Source organism: Prionailurus viverrinus, chromosome B2 (genome assembly GCF_022837055.1).
Source record: "Prionailurus viverrinus isolate Anna chromosome B2, UM_Priviv_1.0, whole genome shotgun sequence".
Classification (NCBI taxonomy): Eukaryota; Metazoa; Chordata; class Mammalia; order Carnivora; family Felidae; genus Prionailurus; species Prionailurus viverrinus.
The window spans coordinates 30,319,385-30,343,707 of record NC_062565.1 but is presented as its reverse complement, the minus strand read 5'-3'; the positions used below and the strand labels follow the sequence as shown (position 1 = coordinate 30,343,707).

At 53.5% G+C, this 24,323-nt stretch overlaps 4 protein-coding genes across 30 annotated transcripts; 3 read left to right on the top strand and 1 right to left on the bottom strand.

Annotated features, from left to right (window-relative positions):
- Positions 1-75: 75 nt before the first annotated feature.
- GPANK1 (G-patch domain and ankyrin repeats 1) lies at positions 76-3,285 on the top strand. Of its 5 annotated transcripts, none has more exons than XM_047858329.1 (4): positions 76-391; positions 942-1,160; positions 1,417-2,130; positions 2,670-3,285. In XM_047858329.1, the coding sequence occupies exons 3-4, from the start codon at positions 1,520-1,522 to the stop codon at positions 3,112-3,114; spliced, it is 1,056 nt and encodes a 351-aa protein (XP_047714285.1). In that variant the 5' UTR covers positions 76-391; positions 942-1,160; positions 1,417-1,519; the 3' UTR covers positions 3,115-3,285. The 5 variants fall into 5 exon arrangements, with proteins under 5 accessions (XP_047714285.1, XP_047714284.1, XP_047714283.1 ...); XM_047858328.1 differs by having other exon boundaries at positions 77-331; positions 1,414-2,130; XM_047858327.1 differs by having other exon boundaries at positions 77-391; positions 1,414-2,130.
- A 1,037-nt stretch (positions 3,286-4,322) lies between these two features.
- On the top strand, positions 4,323-6,815 carry CB2H6orf47 (chromosome B2 C6orf47 homolog). The gene is made up of 2 exons (XM_047857984.1): positions 4,323-4,781; positions 4,962-6,815. Exon 2 carries the CDS (start codon positions 5,184-5,186, stop codon positions 6,075-6,077), a length of 894 nt encoding a protein of 297 aa, XP_047713940.1. The 5' UTR covers positions 4,323-4,781; positions 4,962-5,183; the 3' UTR covers positions 6,078-6,815.
- A 150-nt stretch (positions 6,816-6,965) lies between these two features.
- On the bottom strand, positions 6,966-12,072 carry APOM (apolipoprotein M). Of its 5 annotated transcripts, none has more exons than XM_047857989.1 (6): positions 11,992-12,072; positions 8,607-8,761; positions 8,005-8,078; positions 7,808-7,906; positions 7,529-7,627; positions 6,966-7,109 (listed from the first exon to the last, which is right to left on the bottom strand). In XM_047857989.1, the coding sequence occupies exons 2-6, from the start codon at positions 8,657-8,659 to the stop codon at positions 7,084-7,086; spliced, it is 351 nt and encodes a 116-aa protein (XP_047713945.1). In that variant the 5' UTR covers positions 8,660-8,761; positions 11,992-12,072; the 3' UTR covers positions 6,966-7,083. The 5 variants fall into 5 exon arrangements, with proteins under 5 accessions (XP_047713945.1, XP_047713944.1, XP_047713941.1 ...); XM_047857988.1 differs by lacking the exon at positions 11,992-12,072 and adding an exon at positions 11,838-11,971; XM_047857985.1 differs by lacking the exon at positions 11,992-12,072 and adding an exon at positions 9,401-11,730.
- On the top strand, positions 11,849-24,262 carry BAG6 (BAG cochaperone 6). Of its 19 annotated transcripts, none has more exons than XM_047857966.1 (26): positions 11,849-11,987; positions 12,636-12,762; positions 13,859-13,976; positions 14,095-14,291; positions 14,526-14,579; positions 14,741-14,815; positions 15,466-15,704; positions 16,229-16,358; positions 16,819-17,016; positions 17,234-17,486; positions 17,840-17,917; positions 18,029-18,136; positions 18,259-18,371; positions 18,478-18,562; positions 18,760-19,043; positions 19,482-19,773; positions 19,931-20,100; positions 20,290-20,343; positions 20,474-20,576; positions 20,672-20,796; positions 20,968-21,114; positions 21,213-21,272; positions 21,382-21,528; positions 21,606-21,713; positions 22,240-22,386; positions 22,672-22,840. In XM_047857966.1, the coding sequence occupies exons 2-26, from the start codon at positions 12,649-12,651 to the stop codon at positions 22,765-22,767; spliced, it is 3,495 nt and encodes a 1,164-aa protein (XP_047713922.1). In that variant the 5' UTR covers positions 11,849-11,987; positions 12,636-12,648; the 3' UTR covers positions 22,768-22,840. The 19 variants fall into 19 exon arrangements, with proteins under 19 accessions (XP_047713922.1, XP_047713919.1, XP_047713928.1 ...); XM_047857963.1 differs by having other exon boundaries at positions 18,475-18,562; XM_047857964.1 differs by lacking the exon at positions 11,849-11,987 and adding an exon at positions 12,046-12,152 and having other exon boundaries at positions 18,475-18,562.
- Positions 24,263-24,323: the final 61 nt, after the last annotated feature.

The window sequence follows — 24,323 nt, the reverse complement described above, 5'->3', positions numbered from 1 at the left end:
ACGACCCTTGTGTCGCGAGTCCCCTGAGCCAGACGCTCGGGGGCGAGCGCAGCGGGGTGCCACCGGAAGCGGAAGTCCAGTACCCGTTCTGGGCCGGGGAGCCTGGGAAATATAGTCGTAGGATCCCGCGACTGAGGGGCCGTGAGGGGGCGGGGAAGTGAACGAGGCTGGCTGGCTGGTTGGTTTCCTGCAGCTCCCCTCACGCAGCGAGGTTGTGTCCCAGGCGCTCCCCTCCTACTCAGGGGACTGACCTCATCCCCGGCTAACCGGCCGGTCCTTATTGCCTATCGAGCCCCTCGCCCGAGTTAGGCCCGCCACTGGAGGCTTCGCGGTGAGGGGGGCGGGGGGAACTTTGTGTTTCACCCCGGGGTCTGGTCTCCTCGGGCGCGAGGTGAGGCCGGGCTCCCTGCTGAGGGACTTCGGTAGGGTGGGCTCGGCTGAGGTGAGCGATGTGAGAACCGGGACGGCCCCGTGCTCTAACCTGAGGTGGCGCCAGCCATTCTGTTGCTCGTCCCCTTGCACTTCTCCATTTCCTCTTAGGGCTTGAAGGGGGCCTTATGCTGCGGGCACTAAGTATGACCTTCGAACCCTGGTCAGAATAATGGTGAGGGGCAGGGTGATGTTATTTCATTTCACAGCTTCTGTGCATTCCACAGGTTTCCTTCCGCCAACTCAGAGCCTTTCTTAACTCAGAGAGTGGTTTCCCAGTTCCAAAAAATGAGCTCGGAGAGGGGGCCACGTTCAGGGAGGCAAGAGGCATTGTGGGGGCGTTATGTAAAAGTAGGACCCCAACCGACAGACTGTCCTCGCGCTACTTAAGCACGTGGCATTTTGAGCGGATGCTCTGGAAAAGGTCCCAGGGTGGGGAAGCTGAACCTGGCGCTTAGCACAGGCCTGCGTCCTCAAGTAATGTTTTGTGTTGTTTTGTTGTTTTTTTCCAGTCCCGCATGCGTGTTAGGGGTCGTGTGGCTATTTGATCGTCAGCTCCTTTGCTTAAAGTAGTGCTATTTGCCGTACGGAGACTACCAAGACTGGAGCTTCTCCCTTAAATCAGCTTCTTGCTTCCGTAGAAGTGTTAAAGTCTGTTCTTGTTTGGGAAGAATACCCCGACCATAGGATCAAGGAAGATTTAAAGGGCCAGGCTGATTGTTTCCTTAATGGTATGTCTTAACTGGTGGTCAAATAGTTTTAGATAGAAGCTGTTTTTATTTATTGTTGTTGAGGATGGGGTTGGTGGCAACTCTCACTGAGTCTTTGTTAAATTAACCTTTAGTAAGGGGCATGGGCTGTTATTGTAGGGTTCTGTTTTTCCACATGACCTATGGTCCTTAGGCCCTGCAGAGTCCTAGGTTGTGGGCTCACTTAGGGAGTGAGAGGGTTTTTTGACTTTAAGGGTATTTTTCCTCATCCCAGCAGGTCTCCGGAGGTGGCTCTGGTCAATGCGGAGCCACGAAGCGATTGGTTTGCTTGTCTCAGCCTCCCTTTGTCTAGTCTCATCTTCCCAGTTTACCCAAGAGCCATGTCCAGGCCCTCCCTCATCACCTTCACCCCGGCCACCAGTGCCAGTGACCTCTGGAAAGATGGGCAGCAGCAGTCACAGCCTGAAGAACTGGAGCCCACCCTGGATGGGGCTGCAGCCCGGGCATTCTATGAGGCCCTGATTGGCGACGAAAGCAGTGCCCCTGAATCCCAGAGATCTCAGCCTGAACCTGCCAGTAAGAGAAAGAGGAAGAAGAGAAGAATAATGAGGGAAGCTGCTGCAGGAACCTCAGGAGGACATGGACAAAGGAGATCCCTTGAGGCGGAGGACAAAATGACCCAGTGGATACTGAGGGCAGCCCAAGAGGGTGACCTAGCAGAACTAAGAAGGCTGTTGGATCCCCGTGAGGCAGGGGGAGCTGGGGGCAACATCAATGCTCGGGATGCCTTCTGGTGGACCCCCTTGATGTGTGCTGCTCGAGCAGGCCAGGGACCTGCTGTGCGCTATCTCCTGGGCCGTGGAGCTGCCTGGGTAGGGGTCTGTGAGCTGGGTGGCAAGGATGCTGCTCAGCTGGCTGAAGAAGCAGGCTTCCCTGAGGTGGCCCGCATGGTCAGAGAGAGCCATGGAGAGACAAGGAGTCCAGAGAACCGGTGAGGGGAAGCCTTAGCCCATGCCTCTTTCAGTGTGTTCTGTCTTTCCTAGCCCCTCTATACCAGAGGGTTCAGAACAGAGCTGAAGGGTTCTCTCCCCGATCCCCCAGTGTAGGCTGATAAGGCAGTGTAGTAGAGTAGTAATGAACATGATCTCCCTGGGTCCAAATTCTGACTACTTACTTGGGCAATTAATCTAATTTTTATGTCCCTCATTTTCTTTATCTGAGAAATGGGGGCAATAAGATCACTTTTGTTGTAGGGTTGTTAGGATTTAATGGACCAATATATGTAAAGTACTAGAACGATGCTTCCCGTATAATAAGTGCCTTATAAATAATTATGCTTTGCCAAGAGCTTGTGAAGCCTGGTTGCTATTTCTTCTCCTAGCTGTTCCCTTCTGGGTCCCTCATTGCTAAGTGGATTGGAAGGCAGTTTGTTTTTTAACAGAAAGACTAGAAGGACTTCCCACCTTGCCACCCCCCTCTGAGGCCTCAACCCTTCCCCTGCCCTCAACTCTTTCTCTTTTTTCTCTGCAGGTCACAATCACCCTCCCCCCGGTACTGTGAGACCTGCGATGCCCACTTCCAAGACTCTAACCATTGTACATCCACTGCTCACCTACTGTCACTGTCCCGCGATCTCAGGTCCCCCAACTTGCCCCTTGGGGTGCCTACCTCCAGCCCAGGCTTCAAGCTGCTGCTGAGGGGAGGCTGGGAGCCTGGAATGGGGCTGGGACCCCGGGGTGAGGGCCGCACCAACCCCATCCCTACTGTCCTCAAGAGGGACCAAGAAGGACTAGGCTACAGATCAGTACCCCAACCCCGAGTCACACACTTCCTGGCTCGGGATACTCGGGCTGTGGCTGGGAGGGAGAGAACCCCTCGGGTGACCACACTGAGCCGCAGGGAGGAAAGAAAGCAGAAGGAGAAGGACAGGGCCTGGGAGCGGGACCTAAGGACATACATGAACCTTGAGTTGTGACCTTGGTAAGGTCTGATCATGGTCTATTGCTAAGTCTGAACTTGGACGTACGCACTTTGGCTTTTACTTCCTGGGGTCTGCCCAGTTTCTAGATCCTCAGGTTTTGTTTAGTGGGCTCTGCCTTTGGGAGAGAGGGGCTGACCATTGAAAAATAAATCAATCTTCTCCCTCTTTTGTGTTTTATTTACTTTTCTGGAAGCTATTGTGGGAAAACCAAACAAGTCTAGGGGCCACACGCGAGTCCCACCTCAGCCGGGTGGCATAATAGGGTCACCTCCTTGCCAGTCTGGTTCGCTTCCACATCCTAGCTCCTGCCTGGAATGCCCCACCTATTCTTTGAATCCCCTGAACCAGGAATGGCCCAAGTTCTATGCAAGTCTCACCTACCCCAGGAAGGATCTCCTGACTACTCTAGCCAATTCAATCATTGTTTTTATTCAATCACTGATTTTAAACAAGTTCGTATACTACGTGCTAAGAAGAGTAATAAAAAAAATTCCCAACCTTCTAATTGCTCATAGAGGAGGAGGTGGCTATGTGATCAATATAAAATGCATGGTGTTAGGGGAAACCTGGGAAGGCTGACAGAGGTCATGAGAGTAGGTAGGATCTTGCAGGAAGAGGCCAATGGGTGGGAGGGCCTAGGAATATACATCCTCTACTATGTTAGCTAACCTAGAGCCAGAACTCTGGCCTCCCAAATGTAACCTTTAAGTCAAGGTTCTTCATTTTACTATCTGAAAACTGAGGGCAAGCAGCACATTCTGTTTGTCTGCACTTGTCTTTCCCTCCCTCTTCCCCCTCCTTCCCGCTGCTCATGCCAGGTGCCAGGCACATGGAGAGTTCACTGTTGTCAGATCCAGGAAGTAAAATCTGCGTAGAACGGCAGGGAAGAGCTACACGAGTCCCAGAAAAGCACCTTTCTTTTTCGGAAAACCCTTCCATGAAGTCCTGGACATGAGAAGGAGTGGTGGTGGTGGGGGGTGTTGCAGGGAAGAACCAAAGGGCAGGGGACTAAAGGGAGCGGGCGAGTTTAGGGGAACACCTGTGGGCGACGAAAATGGGGGGCTAGGTTTACACTCAGGCCCTGGCCCTGCCTGATCTCCACTCGCGCCCTGCGGAGTGGCGCGTACTAAAGGCGCGGGGGCGCGGGGGGCGGTGGATCCGCAGGGTCCGCCCCGCGAGCTTCGGGCTCCGCCCCCGTCTGTCCCTCCAGCCCCGGTGCAGCTACTTCCGGGCTCTGCGGCTCCAGAAGGCTTGGTGAGGCCGCGGCCCCGACGCCGGGCCCGGGAGGGGTCGCAGCGCACAGCTCCCGGACGCCTGGATCCCCAGGCAGGCCCGCGCTTGGCCTCGAGACGAGGATCTCCCAAGATATTTCTGGCCTGACCTTGCGGAGGCCGCGTCTCAGCTGCGTGCTCGGGTCCCGGTCGGGCCGCTTTGTAGGACTCATAGGTCTCTAAATCAAAGGAAGAACGCTGCTGAGTGGAATTTGCTCAACACCTCTCTCCTAACCCCCCAATAGGAGACTGCCTATTCTTGAGCTCCCTTAGGTCAGCAGTTCAGGACTCTCCAGATTGGGAGCAGCTGAGAACCCAGGGCCACCTTCCTTCCTTCTTGGATGGAGCACCGCCTCCCCAGTTTCTGGGGCACCTTGGGGCGTGGCCTTGGTGAGTGAAACTTGGGGTGCTGCCTGCAGGAAAGGAAACCCGGAAACGCAGGGAGGTCACCGTGGGGGTGACCCAGGCCTTGTCAGATCCTGAGATTCTTGTTCTGAATCTTGTGTGGTGGGGTGGTGGGGGGGTGGTGGTGGTGAAAGAATTTGGATGTGCCTCCCTTCTTTACCTCAGAACTGAAAAGGAAACAAGCTGCTTGTCACACTTGAAGCTGCACGACCATTCAGGAAAGTGTGGAGCCACTTCTGATTTGAGAGTAGGAATCACCAAAAAGATAACAGTTCTGAGCTTGAACAGATCCTGGCTTTTGAGGAGACACTCAGCCCCTAAACCTGAGAATCTAAGCAGTGCTAGGAAGCAGCCGCAGAATTTAGGGGCTCATTACACATCCCAGCCATGTTCCTGCGACGACTTGGTGGCTGGCTACCTCGCCCCTGGGGCCGCCGGAAACCAATGAAACCTGACCTGCCTGCCCCAGAACCCAGACCAGTGGACAGCTCCTCTGAGAATTCAGGGAGTGACTGGGATAGTGCCCCAGAAACCATGGGAGATGTGGGGCCTCCCAAGGCCAAAGACCCAGGGGTACGGAGGAGCTGTGGGGCTGCTCCACAGCCAAGCAGGGAGTCCCAAGATGAGCAACTGGGAAGCAAAAGAATGGATTCCCTCAAGTGGGACAAGACTATCTCTAACACTCAAGAGTCTGGGAGACTGGAGACTGGAGGGACCATTCCCAAACTTGGACGGGATCCTGTGGACTCAAGTGGCACCAGGAGATCTGGAGTGTCCCTTGAAGGGGGACTGAGCCCCACCGGGCCTGAAGCCCCAGTGGAGAAGCCAGGGCGGCATCAGAAACTGCTGGGCTGGCTACGGGGGGATCCAGATGGGGGAGCAGGGGCTCCCTTGCAGTACCTGGGGGGCCCAGAGGAGTGTCTGCAGATCTCAACCAACTTGACTCTGCACCTGTTGGAGCTGCTGGCCTCAGCACTGCTGGGGCTGTGCTCAAGGCCTCTGAGGGCAGCTTTGGACGCGTTGGGCCTGCGTGGACCTGTGGGCCTCTGGCTGCATGGGCTGCTGTGCTTCCTGGCTGCCCTGCATGGGCTCCATGCTGTGTTGAGCCTACTTACTGCTCACCCCCTGCACTTTGCCTGCCTCTTTGGTCTCCTACAGGCCCTAGTGCTGGCTGTCAGCCTCCGGGAGCCCAGTGGGGATGAGGAGGCCACTGACTTGGAGGGTGAGAAGTTGGAGAGGGAGGGTGAGGAGTGGAGGGGAGATCCGGGAAAGGGGCTGTGACTGCGGGATAGGGGGTGACCGTAGTGCCCCCACCCTGAGTGGGGTGGGAGCAAGGGTGAAGATAGTGTGGCCTTTAGGAGGAGAGTGGGGGTCATGACCCAGATTGTAAGCACAGGGACCTCAGGGATGGGGAATAAACCCCAGGGTATGAGGGCACAGGGCCCCCCCTTCACACACAGGGGAGAATAGAGCTGTTTAGGGTATCTGTTTATGGACAATGGGGATATTGCCCTTGAATTCACCAGCTGTTGTTACTTTTTGCTTTTACGTTTCCCCCACTTTCGTTTTTTTTCTTTGCACCTCTACTTTTTAAAAGAAAAAAAAAAGTGTGGTGGTGACAAATAAAGACTAAAGGGTCCTCTTTACCTTTCAAAACTACCCAGGGCTGGAGGAGACCAGAGGCAGGACAGACAGACCTCTGACTAGGGTTAGAGGGTGGTTGGAGCCCCAAAGGATCCCCTTAGATCTTGGGATCTGAGCCATCTAGAGGAGAATGGGACTTTTCTGTGGGTGGATTAGGGGGTGTGGATAGGGACCCCAGGTGACAGGGAGCCTGCAGGGAGGGTCTGGGTGTTCCCAGGAGCCAGGGAAGTGGGAATGGTGCAGGCAGTATTGGAAGGAGGGCCAGTTCAGTGGGATTGGCAGCTCAGACAGGCAGTATGGGGAAGCATTGGAGCTTGCAGTCTCCACTCTGGGGTTAGGGGTTTGCACACTCAGCAATAAATGTGTCACACCAAATCCTAAATATATCACTACAAAGTGAGACATACCGCCACTCAGTGTCCTTCCTGACGCCGTCCAGCTGGGGGTTTAGATGGCAGAAGACCCAGGGGGAGTACTGAAATGGAGGTAGTGGGATTGATGTCTGGAGACAAACCCAAAATGAGATGAGGATTGAAAAACCATCTTTATTACTCTTGAAAGGGAGCTGGGAGTCTCCAGCTTCTCCCTGCAGCACAACTGCAGCTCCCACCGTATCCATCTGGGGCACAGATGAAGCCACAGGTCAGTCACTGGACAGCGCACAGGCCTCTGGTGGGAGGAGGGAGAAAAGAGGATGAAAAGGAAGGAAATCCAGGAAGAAAGGCAACACTGGTGGTAACAGGGTAGAGGAGAATGCATTCCTGCTTTTCCCCACATCTAAGAAGGGGTCTCTGAGGCCTTTCCCCCTACATCTCTGCCCCTCTGCCCCATTTATACACCACAAACTCTGAAACCTCTCTTTTGAGTAGCCCAGAGCCCATCCTGGCTCCCTTGGGTGACATCATAGCTCTTGGCCACATCCTTCTGATGCCATCACAGCCTATGACACAAACGGAGGTGTCAACACCGCCATTCTAATGATGTCAGCCTTTGGCCATGTCCTCCGGTGACATCACTTGAGTCCCTTTCATCTGGCACAGAAGACTTGGTGAGTCCTAGTCCTCTTCTGTGGGACTTTACCCCCTCACCTTGATTCCTGGGAGTCAGTAAGAAGGCTTTGGAGTCCAAACAGGAGGTCAGGGACTGAAATTCCTCCACACACTTCTCAGGAGGGTGTGGTGAGCGATCTGGAAGAGCAAGGCATAACCAGGCAGGCCTATCAAAGTCCCTGCTTCTTAGCACCACCCTGGTGAGAACCTCATGGAGGCACCCAGCCCTTCCTGGGATGATATCATAGGACCCAGAGTGAGAGGCTCCTGCCCTCCAAGTGTTTCCTCCAACCCTTCCTGCCTGGCATCTCCACTCACTGTAGAGGAGGAAGCGCTGATAACCCTGGCCTGACTCTTTCAGCATGATTCCACCTGGGCATGAGCTGGAGAAGAGCTTGGTCTTCATGTCTGGGCGCCCTGTATGGGGCGGGGAGGTGGGGAGAGTGTCAGGGCAGAGATGCAAAACCAAGCAAGCCCAGGGGACTTGGGGAGCATGAGGGCTAGAGAGAACCAACCTTCAGTTCTGAGATCTGTGCTCCCCTCAGTCAGGTGGTAGATCCATTTCCGGGGCACACAGAGCCCATTTTTCCTGCAGAAGTGGTGACAAGGAGGAAGGGCTGAGTGGCACCCCAACCACACAATACCAACTTCTATTTATCTTACTTCTTTTTTTTTTTTTTAATTTTTTTTTCAACGTTTATTTATTTTTGGGACAGAGAGAGACAGAGCATGAACGGGGGAGGGGGAGAGAGAGAGGGAGACACAGAATCGGAAACAGGCTCCAGGCTCTGAGCCATCAGCCCAGAGCCTGATGCGGGGCTCGAACTCCCGGACCGCGAGATCGTGACCTGGCTGAAGTCGGACGCTTAACCGACTGCGCCACCCAGGCGCCCCAATTTATCTTACTTCTTTTTGAAGCCTGGATCCCCTTGGTAGTATCAAGCTACCAAGGTATGGTTGGTTAGGCCCATCTCTCTTCAGAAGGAAACTAATAGAACTGTTGACTCAGTGGGCCAAGAATAGCAGATACCCCAAAGAGCCGAGTTCTTTGTGGGTGGGTGCTCATATTTTGAACAGAGACTGCACCTACTGGTGCCTCTGCCTCCTCACCACTCACGTGCGGATGGTAGCACGAAGCTGGAGCTGTGTGGGGGCAGAGCCTGAAGCCATGTTGAAAACAATGTTGTCCACAGGGTCAAAAGTCGCCAATTCCTCCTTGGTGGGAGCTGCCCCTGCGATAAAGTACCACCGGCCCAGGTGTGGCTCTGGGAACTGCAGAGAACCAGGTGGGGGGGAGGGGATCAGAAAAGGGTGGGTCCCCACTACAAGATCCATTCAACCTCTTCATCATCACTCTTTTTTTTTTTTTTAAATGTTTACTTATTTTTATTTTATTTTTGGGACAGAGAGAGACAGAGCATGAACGGGGGAGGGGCAGAGAGAGAGGGAGACACAGAATCAGAAACAGGCTCCAGGCTCTGAGCCATCAGCCCAGAGCCCGACGTGGGGCTCAAACTCACGGACCGCGAGATCGTGACCTGGCTGAAGTCGGACGCTTAACCGACTGCGCCACCCAGGCGCCCCTCTTCATCATCACTCTTAAGACAGCAAGACTTAGGAGTGGAGTGGTGGCTGTTTTTTTCCAACTAAGGTTTGGGTTATGACAGGGAGCCATTAAGTGAGTTTTCCTTTGTCTCCTCTCAATCACCTTGAGTAACCACCCGCCCCCAATTCTACCATGTCTCCACATTGATGGCCATACTACTATTTTTTTTTACTTGTTCTTGCATTCATTGTCACAAACACACACGCCCTTTCTCCCTTTCCCAGTGTGGCTTCTGGTCACTCAAGGCCACCCACCCAAATCCTTCAGAGCCCCCACCATAAGCTCCCCCCATTCGCAGTCCATACCTCTTTCCCATCCACTCCCTGAGTTGTCAGTTGACTGAACTCAGGGCACTGGTAGATGGAGTTAAGGAGAATACCATAGAGGTAGAATAGAGCTGCCCATATTTGGTAGAACATCTTCAGGCAGGAGGGAGCTGGTGCTCTTCGTGAAGTGGCTGGTGCCTTAACTGCTCTCTCCCCCGGCTAGTTACTCAGTCCACTCGGCTTCCAGCCCCCTTGCCTTGACCCTTGACCCTTTCACCTGCTAATGAGTAACTTCAACCTTGTTTTCCAACCCAAGCCTGGATTACTTACAGTGTTTGGGCCTTCCTCCCCCTCTTCTAGATGCCAGTACTCCAGAATACACCCTGACATGTCCAAGGGTCTCTCAAGAATTAGGAAAGCTGAGCCCTCTTAAGTAGAAGCCTATGGCCTTTCAACTTATATCTGAGCTGGGTTTCTGCTGTGTTGTGCAGCACTGAAGAGAGGTGGACTGATTCATTCATTCACTTAGCAAACTGTTTTGAGTCCCAGCTGTTTGTCAGCTAAGCCCTAGGGACATAAAAATGAATGACATAGTCCCTGGCCTTGAAGCAGTAAAAGGAAAACTAGCTATGTAAACAAAAATCATTGCAATACAACCTGGTAAGTTCTTTAGAACAGGTATGAAATAGGCGCTGGGGCCTGGTGGATGGAAAACTTTCCCTCTGAAGTTTATAATTGGGGAAACAATATGTACACCCTTGAGAAAGTTCACGGACATGAGTCTATTTGCTTAACATTTATTACTACAAGAGGCTACATAATCTAACGGTTAGAGGATAGGTACGGGTGTTAGACAGAGAGGGTGCAAACCCTAACTCCACTATTTGTTAAGATCTTGGACAATTTTATGAATCTCTGTCTGTTTTTTATTTGTAAAATGACCAGATCATCAATCTGCTAGGATTAAAAGAGACAATGCACATAAAGTCCTTAACAAAGGCCTGCACATAGTTAAGTCCAAAGTAAATATTCGCTATAACTAATGCTTGTAAAAGCACTTACTACAGTTTCTGGTGGTTTTTAGGTTCTCAAATAATAGTAAGGAGAGCCAAGTGGGTGGAGCAGTTAATGCAATGAAAGATGGCTTCCTTAATAGATTATGTGTAACCCACAGACTGCCAAAAAATTTGTTCTGAGAGGTGAGGTTGCTATGCGCTTGTGATTTAATTAAAAGAACAAAATTTGGGCGATGGGTATATGAGGGCTCATTATTACTATTTGCAGGTAACTTTTTATCATAAAAAACAAATACATGTAAAATACAACAACTTATTGGTAGAAGTGCTCTCTCTACCCGCGGTCTGGTAGGTCTGGATTTGTCAGTTCTGCCACTTACTTTCGCCTAGGTATATTCATCTATAAATTGTAAGTAGTAACTATCCTAGGTGTTGAAAGGCTTTTAAGGACAGTACGCAAAACCCTTAGTAAAGTGGCAGACACAAACCAAGAGCTCTCTAAACAGGTGTTTATTAGAACTCTTAACCGAAATGGTCCTTGGGACCTGGGTAGAAACTACGAATCCCAGAAAGGCTATGGACACCGCAGGCAGGCACACCGGCAGCAACCGGCCTGGCTGGGAAAGTTGCAGCGCCAGGGAGCCAAGGCCCTGGCCCGAGGGCAGCGGGTGGGCTGGAGGGCTTAGGCAGCGAACACCATCCCGCCTGCCCGCGGACCCGGGGCTTGCGGAAGCCCTTCAACACCCCCTTCAAAACCCCAGGGTCAGATTCTTGTGTTTCGGTCCAATCTGAGGCCATTTGCTCCTAATTCCCAAACTCTGAGGTCCCCTTTTTGACGAAAGTCCTAAAAAACAGTAAATCCTAGTTTCTCCAAAACATGGCGCGTCCCCTTGGCCGCACTTCGCCGGCGAGGAACATGGCGCCCACAGCCCGCCAAACGCCCACCGAGCAGAACCGAGGTCAGCCCCAACGACGCGACGGCACGCCCAGCTCGCGAACCACCTCCAACCGTCTAAGGAAAGGATGACTTCCGCAGGCGCCGAAGGAGTAGAGCCTCGAGGGCCAGAGTGACAAGACAGAATTTTAGGAGGCCAGGACAGTGCCGCCTTAAATTCTCTGCCGGCCACGACTTTAATAACATGGATTGATGAGGCGCAATCCCCAGTCCCCAAACTCCAAGTTGCATACAACTGTCCAAAGCTTCTCGAGGCGTAGTCTCATCTAGTAATTTTTTTCAGGCATTTATAGTAGCCACCTCAACCTCCCACAGCTCAAGCGCGTGCACAGAAGAAATGAACAGCGTCAGCGGGGGTGGGCGGTGCCTAAGAGTGTACGCATGCGTAGAGCGACGCACGCAGGCGCAGTACGGTCCCCCGGGCGACGGTGGCCGCGGCTCCTCGGGGTGCTCGGCTCCCTCCCATCCAGGCCGGCCCCGGCCCGTCTCGCCCCAAGGAACTCACTGTTGAGGGCCGCGAACTTCCTCATCGTGCCCCACAAAAGTAAATCTTGGGGACCTGGGGGAGCCGGAAGTACCGCCTTGCGATCCCCAAATACTATCGGGGAAACGGAAGTGGCCATCAGTGGCAAGTTGGGGGAGACCGGAAGTGACGGTACCTTGGGGAAGTCGGGGGCGGAGTCCGGGGTGGTGGTAGTGTGTGTGGGTGTGTGTGTGGGGGGGGAGGGTGTGTGTTTGGTGTGTGTTGGTTCCGGCGCTCTGCTGGAGCGTCGAGGGAAGGTGGAAGAGGGGGGCAGTCAGCTAGCCAGTCTGGCCCCCCGTGAGTGTCCGTCATCTCGGGTCTGTCGTGACTTAGGCGGGTTCGATGGGCGTGGCGCGCGTGCGCGAAACCACTGTCTCCGCGGAGTCTGGCGCGACACCCCCCCCCCCCCCCCCCAGCTCTCGCGTGTCCCCCAGGGTTTGCCGAACTTTGGGGCCTTTGTCGTATCGCGACTGATGATGACACTGGTCTCCTTTTCTTATCTTTCCTGCTTCCTAGCCTGAGTGGCCTTCCCTTATTGTGATTGGCACTGTGGAGCCCCTCCCGTCTTCCAGCTCTCTGTGCCGTCGATCTTCTGCCCTTTGTGTTTCTCTCCCTGTGCCCCGGAATCAGAAGGGGGATGGGGGCGGGTGTGTGTGTGTGTGTGCTTGTGTGGGAGAAACTCTTTAGGTATTAGGGCGGAGACTCAGGCTGGGAAGGCTTCCGGGTGTATAAAATCTGCTTTGGGCGACAGCAGCCCTCCCTCCCTCCATTCTTCCTTAGAGAGCTGTCGGCCATGGAGCCCAGTGATACTACCAGTACCACTACCAGTATGGAGGAGCCTGACAGCCTGGAGGTGCTGGTGAAGACCTTGGACTCTCAGACTCGGACCTTTATTGTGGGGGCCCAGGTGAGACCCCAGTATTTCTGGAAGACCCCCATTCACCCTTCCTCTTGTAGTCCCCTTATTCTGAGAGAAGAGCCTGGTTTTTTTTGGGGGGGGGTCCTCAAATCTTCTTTCATCGGTTCCTTTGTTCATGTTCTAGACAGGATACTTTCTGGTGTTGCTTGTTGAGTGGGAAGGTATGGATGAGGCAGATTTCATTCTGCCTTTTTCCACTGTGATAGAACTCATGCAGAGGGAAATATGGAGGAAGGGGGAAATCTATGCCATCATCATGAGGGAACCCCAGCCCAAAGGGACAGACCTAGCTCTTGCTTTTGGGAAGGGAAACAGAATGGAGATCCAAAACACAAGTCTTAAAAGCAAAAATTGGTCAAGTCTGTACTCTGTTTTTAAAGGCTGGAAATCAGAGCCCATAGTGCAGGTAGAGCCCTAATAGGCTATTGAGTGGATTTTCTGTATTTGTGGCATAATTTGAGTCTTGATTGTAATGCCACAGACACAGCTGTTTATGCCATTAATTCCTCTAATACTTGGAGAGAAAATCATGAGGTCTGTAGTTTTTAAAACACATACAAGAAGACCATGTAGACTTTTGTGATTAGATGTATGTAAACATTCTGGTACATCCCAAGAGTATGTTGTCCAGTTAGGAAAGTGTTTGCTCTTTTCTCTTTTTGTACTTAGTTGAGTTTTCTGGCTTGATTTTTCCACCCCACCTTCCTTATCATTGCGTTTATTTTGGAGATTGCAGAGTTGTATCATTTTGTGTTTGGGGAGGGGTCATTGGTATCTTTAGACACACATTCCTTTGGGAGCCAGGGAGAGAAGTGAAGGTCAGTTAGCTTTTCTGTATCCAGCCTTGTGATTTTCTTCTGGGCATATAAGCTGAACTTTGTTAACATTTATTGTCTGTTTTGACAGGTGTTAACACGTCTTAGTTTGGGGCTTTGCACAATAATTACCTCACAATCAAGACAAATGGGTAGTGATTTTATGATTGGGTGATTTTTACCCCTCATGCCCAAAAGTCAGTTGTCCGCCTTCTGTCCTTTCCCTTTCCTACATTAGCTGATAGTTTTTTATTTCTGTTACCTTGCAGATGAATGTAAAGGAATTTAAGGAGCACATCGCTGCCTCTGTCAGCATTCCCTCTGAGAAACAACGGCTCATCTATCAGGGACGAGTTCTGCAGGATGATAAGAAGCTCCAGGAATACAGTAAGAGTTTGGGGGAGGCAGTTTAGAGGTTGAGGCAGCTGTCTAGAGGGATGAACTGAGGCCTTGAGCTTACCTGTCATATAATGCTTTGGTGTGTATCTTTTTTTTTTTCCTGCAGATGTTGGGGGAAAGGTTATTCACCTGGTGGAACGGGCTCCTCCTCAGACGCAGCTGCCTTCTGGGGCATCTTCTGGGATAGGGTCTGCCTCAGCCACCCATGGTGGGGGACCCCCGCCTGGTACTCGGGGGCCTGGGGCCTCTGTTCATGACCGGAATGCCAACAGCTATGTCATGGTTGGAACCTTCAATCTTCCTGTAAGCTTGTGTTCCACATAGGACAGTTTTTGTGGGAAGGGTGGTTTGGTTGTGGTAATGGCAGAGAGCTTATAAGACAGGTATCTTGGTCTTTAGATTGGGTTTCCAGGGCCCTGAGGTCTGATATGACCTTAGTCTTTGAGAAAAAGAGTGGGGCTCTAGAGAATGAGTTGAAGGTGTGGGGGCCTTAGTATTTGGCTTCTCCCAGAGCAACTTCCCTTACCCTTTTCTCAGAGTGACGGCTCTGCTGTGGATGTTCACATCAACATGGAACAGGCCCCGATTCAGGTATCACGGGCCTGGGAGGGTCAGGGAAGGGGATCTGGGAGAAGGAGGCCATGAGGTGGGGGTTGAACCTGGCCAAGGAGATGGCTGGGACCTGGTTCAGTGGGTGGTAGAGTTCATGGCTTCATCTCAGGTGTACCCTGATTTTCCCTCTCTTATCATAGAGTGAGCCCCGAGTACGGCTGGTGATGGCTCAGCACATGATCAGAGATATACAGACCTTACTTTCCCGGATGGAGGTCAGTGGACAAGGCTGGCTAGGGTCTGTCTGTCTCTTCATTCTCCCTTACCCCTCTGGTGGTGAAGGCATGACTGGCCTGGTGGTGAAGGCCAGTGGTGGTGAAGGCATGGTGGTGAAGGCATGACTGGCCATATCAGTTGGATTGTCCCTGTCTAATCTGGTCTCTTCTCTGCAGTCTTCAGTCTTCGGGGCAGGAAAAAGTATCTTTGTCAGCCTATCTTGTTCCTGCCAATTCTCTGGGTGCCTGGTATCTGGGAAGTTTGTTTCAAACTTGTCAGATAATTCTCACGGCTGCTTCTTTCAATTATAGAAGCAGTTCGTGCTTTTTAGTTTCTAAATTGCTATAGTTGATACTATTTCTATTAGTTTGTGTTGTGGTTGTAGCTTGTGACCTTTCTTTCTTTTTTTGTGGGGATTTAGTGAACCATACTTTTTGTATTTTGCTAGTAATTCACAAGTACAACAGCTATTTGTTGTGCATCTTATTTAAGTTTTACGTTGGTGGCTAGGGAATCAAAGAGGCCAATGCAAAGCCCTGCCTTCAGGGAGCCCAGCTAGAGCTCCTTCTCCACTCAGTCTCCTTTGTCCTGGGTAATTCTCTGCAGCAGTCTCATCCTACCTTTGGTATCCTGAATCCCTCCCCTTTAGTGTCGAGGGGGACCCCAAGCACAGCACAGTCAGCCGCCCCCACAGACGCCAACCGTGGCCCCGGAGTCTGTAGCCTTGAGTTCTCAAACATCAGAACCAGTTGAAAGTGAAGTGCCTTCTCGGGAGCCCATGGAGGCCGAAGAAGTGGAGGAGCGTGCCCCAGCCCAGAGCCCGGAGCTCACCCCTTCCGGCCCAGCTCCAGCAGGCCCAACACCTGCCCCAGAGACCAGTGCACCCAAGTGAGAAACAGAGGGACCCTTTGGGAGGGGGTTTGGGGATCCCAAGTGAAGTGTGAGAGCCAAGAAGGGTATGATGGGAGAAGACGGCTGCTTGACAGTCTCTCCTGTAGGGCTAGTGTTGGGGGGGGGGGGGACAGGGAGAGGCTCTGGACCGGCTGATGAGGTTAGAGTTGGCATCTGAGCCAGAAGCACTGCTGTCCCTGGGGCAAGAAAGTCCAGATGGTGTTTCCTGAGCCTGATTAAGATTCTCTCTCTTGAGTTCTCACAAGCCACGCCTCTTTCTTCAGAGTTAGTTTCTTGTCATCACAGGTATAGAATCATGTGGTGGGAAAGGGAGGAGCAGTGTATTTTCTCTTGTCTTCCCGTGGGTACAGGTAAAGCACAGATGCTCTGCTCGTCCTAGAGGGGATTGGGCCAGGGGTCGGGGAGGCTGCGGACAGACAGGGCAGGTATAGTCTGTGTCAACTTTGAGGTTGGGGGTCTGAGGAGAGCCTTGGCTCACTGCCTCTCGGGGTTGCCCACAGCCATCCTTCCCCTGCGGAGTATGTTGAAGTGCTCCAGGAGCTACAGCGGCTTGAGAGCCGCCTCCAGCCCTTCCTGCAGCGCTACTATGAGGTTCTGGGCGCTGCCGCCACCACGGACTACAACAACAACGTGAGCCCCGCCTACCCCCTCACCCCCATTTGTCCCAAATGGAATAGGCCGAAATACAGCTAATCCTTTCCCCAGAAAAAGACATTGTCTGCAACAGGATGATTCCTCTGTAGACTCGTAAGTGATGTTTTCCTTGTTTATAGGGAGGGTCATCATCTCTGTGATACCTGCTGTCTTTGTACCTTTTCATACCTTGGGTTAATTAGGAAACTTAGGCAGAGTAAGGAAATTTAGCAGATGATGCTGTACTGATTTGCTGTAGGGTTTGTTGTAATAGGAAACTTTCCGTGTGCATGAAGTAGAATTTATTTATAGAGGTTGGGTCTACTTGGACGCTTCCGAGGCTATGCCTGGGGGTGTAGAGAACGTGGTGTCATTCCAAGGTGTTACTGCTTTTGTTATTGACGTTCGTCCTAGCCTAATATTTTTGGCCTTTCTGTGCTTGACCCTGGGGATATAGCAAGAGGGCCGCGAAGAGGACCAGCGCTTGATCAACTTGGTGGGGGAGAGCCTACGGCTACTGGGCAACACTTTTGTGGCGCTGTCTGACCTGCGCTGCAACCTGGCCTGTGCGCCCCCACGACACCTGCATGTGGTCCGGCCCATGTCTCACTACACCACCCCCATGGTGCTCCAGCAGGCAGCCATTCCCATCCAGGTGGGTCGGAGGGGAGGAACCTGGTGTGAGGGAGACCGCATGGCTGGTGGTGGCATGACCCAGGGTAGCTACCGGGTTTGACAGTAGTGAGAAGAGGTAGGGACTTTAGAAATACGTAGTGACGGAGAATGGGGGAGACTTCGGAAGTGTATCACGGAGTGCCGTGGGTTAGGCTCTTATTTTACTCACTTCTGTGTCATTCATCTGTCTCCTCCAGATCAACGTGGGAACCACCGTGACCATGACGGGGAATGGGACTCGGCCCCCCCCAACTTCTAATGCGGAGGCAGCTCCCCCTGGTCCTGGGCAGGCCTCATCCCTGGCTCCCACTTCTACCACTGTCGAGTCCTCAACTGAGGGTGTTCCCCCACCAGGGCCGGCTCCCCCACCGACCACCAGCCACCCAAGGGTCATCCGGATTTCCCACCAGAGTGTGGAACCTGTAGTCATGATGCACATGAACATCCAAGGTGAGTTAGGATTGGTTGTTGGTAGAGAAGAGCAGCGTGGCTTGGGAGGGGGGTCTGTAGCGAGGTGTGAGAGAGGGAGGGTGGGGAAGGGAGAAGTCAGGGCTGATGGAGGTAGCAGGGTTAACCAGACTAGAAACTTTTAGTTGGCATGCGTGGGGAGGGGCAGGAGTGACTGCTTGTCCTTGGAGTTTTGTTTGCATGGTGAAGGGAGTGCCGCCTTCCTGTCTAGATGGAGGGAGAGGCAGGCTTTTTGGTGGGGGGAGTAGCGGTCTGAAGGATGCCAGTCTCAGGAGGATATAGTTAGGCTTTGGCCCCGCCTGTCTCAGGGCTACTCTCTCTGTCTCCTTGCCCAGATTCTGGCACACAGCCCGGTGGAGTTCCGAGTGCTCCCACTGGCCCCCTAGGACCCCCTGGTCATGGCCAAACCCTGGGTAAGAGTGAGGGCATCAGAGCAGGCAGAGCTCTGGGTAGAGAAGGGGTAGGGCCGAATGGGTGGGCTGAAGGGGGTCCAGGTTCAAGGTTACATCAGACCCGCCCCCCAGGCTCCACCCTCATCCAGCTGCCCTCCCTGCCCCCTGAGTTCATGCACGCCGTCGCCCACCAGATCACTCATCAGGCCATGGTGGCAGCTGTTGCCTCCGCGGCCGCAGGTAATGACCTGGAAGGGGAAGTTTGGGAGGCGGGGCACGGTCCACGGTGGTGGGTGCCGTTGGCTGGCAGTCAGGGGCCCAGCCTTCAGCCCTCTCTGGTCTCTCCCCTCTGCCACCCACAGGACAGCAGGTGCCGGGTTTCCCGACAGCTCCGACCCGGGTGGTGATTGCTCGGCCCACCCCTCCACAGGCTCGGCCTTCCCATCCTGGGGGGCCCCCAATCTCGGGTACTCTAGTGAGTAAGGGTGGAGGGGTTCTGGTGGGGAAGTTCGGGGAGAGAATCCTGTGGTGGGGAATGAAAAGGGCAGGACTGAAAGCCCCCTTTGTTCTCCCTTCAGCAGGGCGCTGGACTAGGTACCAATGCCTCTTTGGCCCAGATGGTGAGCGGCCTCGTGGGGCAGCTTCTTATGCAGCCCGTTCTTGTGGGTGAGTCCTCGTTCTTCCCTGTCTCCAGCTGTAGTCACTCCCACGGCCCTGCTGATGCTCCTTAATCTCCTTACTGGTGCTTCCCAGTTCTCTTCATAGGTCCTTCGTTCTTGCTTTCCTGCTGGGAAGATCAGAACGGAAATGCTGTGGGGTCTCGTTTCTCTGGATTTCATCTTTTTTTCTTTTGGCCTCTGTAGCTCAGGGGACCCCAGGAATGGCACCACCTCCAGCCCCTGCCACTGCTTCAGCCAGTGCAGGCACCACCAACACAGCAACCACAGCTGGTCCTGCCCCCGGGGGGCCCGCCCAGCCTCCACCCCCTCAACCCTCAGCGGCCGATCTTCAGTTCTCACAGCTCCTAGGGAACCTGCTGGGTCCTGCGGGGCCAGGGGCCGGAGGGCCTGGCATGGCTTCTCCCACCATCACCGTGGCAATGCCTGGTGTCCCTGCCTTTCTCCAGGGCATGACCGACTTTCTGCAGGTAAGTGCCTAGCTTGCTCATCACCTCACCCTTCCTTTCCCTTGGCTCGGCCAGGCGCTGGTGCCTTGTTGCTGTGGTATTGCTGCTGGGCTACAGTCTCTGGTGGCATGTTGGTGGAAGGGAGCCTTGGGAATTTGTGGACTCGGATTCCCCCCCACCCCTGCCCCGATTTGGAGATGAGGAAATTGAGGCTGTGAAAACGAAGTAATTGGTGTTGTTGCTTTGTAACCTACCCCATCGAGAGGGAGAGAGGGTCGGTGCTCTGCCCCATCCTGCCGCTGTGTAACTATGTGTGCGCATTGTGCTTTGGGGAGTAAAGAGCAGATTACAGCTCTCCATCTTCCACGGCCCTCTTGGTTTGTGCCTTTCTGGTGTCGTTTTACATCCTTGTCTCCGTGCTCACCTTGTGTTCTGTTGTTTGTTCCTTCCCTTTGCCAGGCGACGCAGACGGCCCCTCCGCCCCCACCACCACCCCCACCCCCACCCCCGGCCCCAGAGCAGCAGACCATGCCCCCACCAGGGTCCCCTTCTGGTGGCGCAGGGAGTCCTGGAGGCCTGGGTCTTGAGAGCCTTTCACCGGAGTTTTTTACCTCCGTGGTGCAGGGCGTGCTGAACTCCCTGCTGGGCTCCCTGGGGGCTCGGGCTGGCAGTAGTGAAAGTATTGCTGCTTTCATACAGCGCCTCAGTGGATCAAGCAACATCTTTGAGCCTGGGGCTGATGGGGCCCTCGGTGAGCAAATTGGGAGTGCCTTGGCCTTCTACAGGGAGGGATAGGTCGATGGTCTCTGTTGAGGGGTATTACCGAGGTGGGATGAGGCCAATGGGCTTGTGGTGGGTGGGCAGGCCAGGTGGTAGAGGCCGCTGCTGATTTCTGTCTCTGTCTCTAGGATTCTTTGGGGCCCTACTCTCTCTGCTGTGCCAGAACTTTTCCATGGTGGATGTGGTGATGCTTCTTCATGGGCATTTCCAGCCACTGCAGCGGCTCCAGCCCCAGCTGCGATCCTTTTTCCACCAGCACTACCTGGGTGGCCAAGAGCCCACACCTGGTAACATACGGGTAAATGAAGATCTTGGACCCCAGAGCTCTCTTTCTTGTCACTTTCTGTTATTTATTCCTGACTCTGTTTATCTGTCATCTAAAGCTATGATTGCTCCAGCTCAAGCCCTGGACTTAGTGGAGGTAGAAGGGAGGGCAGTGTCTTGAGGGCTGGGGCTTGGATCTAAACTTGCACTGTTTCCCCCATAGACGGCAACCCACACGTTGATCACAGGGCTGGAAGAGTACGTGCGGGAGAGTTTTGTGAGTACCCCTTCCACATTCCCTCTTCTCCTGGGTCCTGTCAGGGTAGCTCCTGTTCCTGCTACCGCTTTCGGTTCCTGGTCTCCCAGGGTTCCTGATTCGGAGGGTCTTTGTGTGTGTTGTTTCTCAGTCTTTGGTGCAGGTTCAGCCAGGGGTGGACATCATCCGGACAAACCTGGAATTTCTCCAAGAGCAGTTCAATAGCATCGCTGCTCATGTGCTGCACTGCACAGGTCAGGGGCAGCGGGGCTGGGGGGTCGGGGGGCGGGGGTATTAGATGTGCAGAGCTGTCGGGTGCCAGCATCTCCTCCTTGTGTCTTGCCCACAGACAGTGGATTTGGGGCCCGCCTGCTTGAGTTGTGTAACCAGGGCCTGTTTGAATGCCTGGCCCTCAACCTGCACTGCTTGGGGGGACAGCAGATGGAGCTTGCCGCGGTCATCAATGGTCGAATTGTAAGCACCACCTCTGCCCCAAAGCCCCAGCCTTCTGTTTCCTTGGGTTTCCATTCTCTCTGGTATCCTGCGGTTTTTATTTTTTCTCCCCCAACTGCCGTCCTTTACTCTTTGACACTTTTTAAGAGCTCGTTGAAGATGCTGTGTTCTAAGGCTGCTTTTTGCCCTCAGCGTCGCATGTCTCGTGGGGTGAACCCGTCCTTGGTGAGCTGGCTGACCACTATGATGGGACTGAGGCTTCAGGTGGTTTTGGAGCACATGCCCGTAGGCCCTGATGCCATTCTCAGATATGTTCGCAGGGTTGGTGATCCCCCCCAGGTAAGGGACCCAGATGGGCTCTGGGGTCAGGGGACTTGAGGGAACTGGAGAGGCCTGAGACGGCTTTCTGTGTTCTCCTTCTCTGTCCAATTTTATAGCCACTTCCCGAGGAGCCAATGGAAGTTCAGGGATCAGAGAGAACTTCCCCTGAGCCTCAGGTACCAGGGAGAGTTGAGGGGCCAGGTGATGTGGAGTGGGGGACCGGGGGCGGGAGGGCTGGAGCTGGGCATGCTGAAGCCCGTGTCTTCCCACGTGTCTGGCTCCCAGCGGGAGAATGCTTCCCCAGCCCCTGGAACAACAGCAGAAGAGGCCATGTCCCGAGGTCCGCCTCCTGCTCCTGAGGGCGGCGGCTCCCGTGACGAACAGGATGGAGCTTCAGCTGAGACAGAACCTTGGGCGGCCGCAGTCCCCCCAGTAAGTGTCGGGAGGTGGGCCGGTGGGCCAAGGCAGCTGAAAGTTGTGCCAGTTACTCATCCCCTTTTCATCCCCAGGAGTGGGTTCCGATTATCCAGCAGGACATTCAGAGCCAGCGGAAGGTAAAGCCGCAGCCTCCCCTGAGCGATGCCTACCTCAGTGGTATGCCTGCCAAGAGACGCAAGGTTGGTCTGCTTCTTCCCTGAGGATCTCTCTTTATCCAAATTCCCCTGTCGTGTTTAGAATCCAATTACTCAGAGTCAGAAGGAATTCTTCCTAGTTTAGTCCCGTCATTTAATGGCTGAGGACACCTTCCCGGGGATTGACTTGCTCACGGTCGCTGCAGCACACCTTCACGTTAGCATTTGCCAGCAGTCCTGTCCTCCCTCAGCTGCCCGGTGGCTAGAAATGTGACTAGGGCCTATTTTCCTTAAGGTGGGCTTCCTCTTGTGGACTAGCCAGCTCAGAGTGCTGGCTGGCCTGACTCATCCTGCCCCTCTTATTTTGAAGAGCGAGTCCAGCACACTCAAATGCCATGTTTCGGCCAGAGCCGAATAAAACTAGGAAGGTATTTCTGCTGTCAAAACCGCCTGTACCCCTTCTCTCCACTAGCATAGGAACTCAGTGGTTGACTCCTGGAAAGGGTGAGCTGGGTGGTGGCACTGGATCTGACGTTGATCCTCTTTTCCCTCCCGACCCCCTGTCCCCCAGACGATGCAGGGTGAGGGCCCCCAGCTGCTTCTCTCAGAGGCCGTGAGCCGGGCAGCTAAGGCAGCCGGAGCTCGGCCCCTGACGAGCCCCGAGAGCCTGAGCCGGGACCTGGAGGCACCAGAGGTTCAGGAGAGCTACAGGCAGCAGGTGCCCCCACCTTGAAGCAGGATAGGGATGGTCTAGTGGGAGGGGTTGGGCTAGGGCCCCTCTTTTCTGATCCTTTCAGAGATGAACTGGTCAGTCTGGGGCTACCATGTGATTTTTTTAAAGAGTTTTTCCCTAGTGGTATCTGGGAAGGCTCGGCGATACCATATTGGGCTGACAGTGTGGCTGGTGGGGAAGTGTTAGCTTCTAAGGGATGGTCTTGCGTGCTTGCTGGGATCCTAGGGGCCTGGCCGCTGCCCCTCCGACCTGCTTGCTCTCTCTCTCTAGCTCCGGGCTGATATACAAAAGCGACTGCAGGAAGACCCCAACTACAGCCCCCAGCGCTTCCCTAATGCCCACCGGGCCTTTGCTGATGATCCCTAGCTCTTGTGGCCCTCCCTCATCAGGGGACCATTTCCCCCATCTTCCTTCACAGTATTTAAGAAATAAAAGTCAGATTTTCCTGGCTGTTTGGTCTCTAAATTGTCTTCCTTAAATAGCCTAAGTACTTCAGGGGTGTCTGACTCCGGCTCCGGTCATGATCTCAGGGTTCAGGAGTTTTGAGCCCCCATCTGGCTCTCTGCTCTCAGCCTAGAGCCTGCTTCAGAAACTGTTCCCCCTTGCTCTCTGCCCCTCCCCCACTCACACACGCCCTCTCAAAAATGAAAACAGTACATTTTCTCTGAACTTGTTTAAAATTAAGAATTTCTAGGAACCTAGCTGTGTAAGACCACTTTTTTTTTTTTAACGTTTATTTTTGCGACAGAGAGAGCATGAACGGGGGAGGGTCAGAAAGAGAGGGAGACACAGAATCTGAAACAAGCTCCAGGCTCTGAGCAGTCAGCACAGAGCCCGACGCGGGGCTCGAACTCACATACCGCGAGATGGTGACCTGAGCCGAAGTCGGACGCTCAACCGACTGAGCCACCCAGGTGCCCCCGTGTAAGACCACTTTTAATCTTTCCCTGGTAGATGGGCACTACCATGGTTTACTGTTCATGTAGCACAACACTAAAATGAGCCTGTTGACAGCGACAGCCCTTTACAGGAAACATTTTCATACAGGAGCATTTTTTTTTTTTTTTTTTTTAATTTAGAGTGAGGGCCTATGTGTGCGAGTTGGGGATGGGCAGAGAGGGAGAGAGGATCCCAAGCAGGTTCCCGGTTGTCCTCGCCAGAGCTCCACTATTTGGGGCTTGAGCTCACAAACTGAGATCCTGACCTTTAACCGCCTGAGCCACCCAGGCACCCCAAAAGCATTTTACATGTGAATAAGAGTTCAGAGAGAACAAAACTTACTCCAGGCTAGCATAGGGCTGTCAGACTATCCAGTAAAAAGCCTTTTAATTTCCAAGCAGCTGCAGACCTCAATACACTCTTAGCAAGCCTAGCCAAGTTTGACAGTGGTGGAACTCCTCTACCTGGTCCAAGGAGCCTACTGTTCATGCTTGAACGGAGTCCATGACAACTTTAAAGGCATGTCCTCTCAAGTTTGTAGCCAGGACCAAAACGACACAAGGATGCCAATCCTTTGCTACTCCCTTTGAGATGCAGTTGTGGTCCCCTCCCTGTTTGTTAGCTCCGTGCTGGACCAACTGGATGTGGCAGAAGAGCCCTGCTAAGGCCAGGTCCTACACTTTACAGCAGCCACCAGGACCTCTTTGAGCACTAGCTCAAGGACATAATTGGCCTGATGTCCCTAGTGACAGTCCAGTGGGATTCTACCTTCCAGGTGTGCCACCAAAGCCCCAGACACCTGAGGGCAGCCCTATGTGACCAGCCCAACCATCAGCTGCAGACTGGTAACCAACAGACCTCACTCACTCGCACAAGAAACCCATCGCCCAGTGGAAGCCAGCCCTAATTCCCAGTCCATAAGACTTCAATATACAATAAAATGGTCAAATTTTGAGATAGCTCGTTACAACAGATCACTAGGG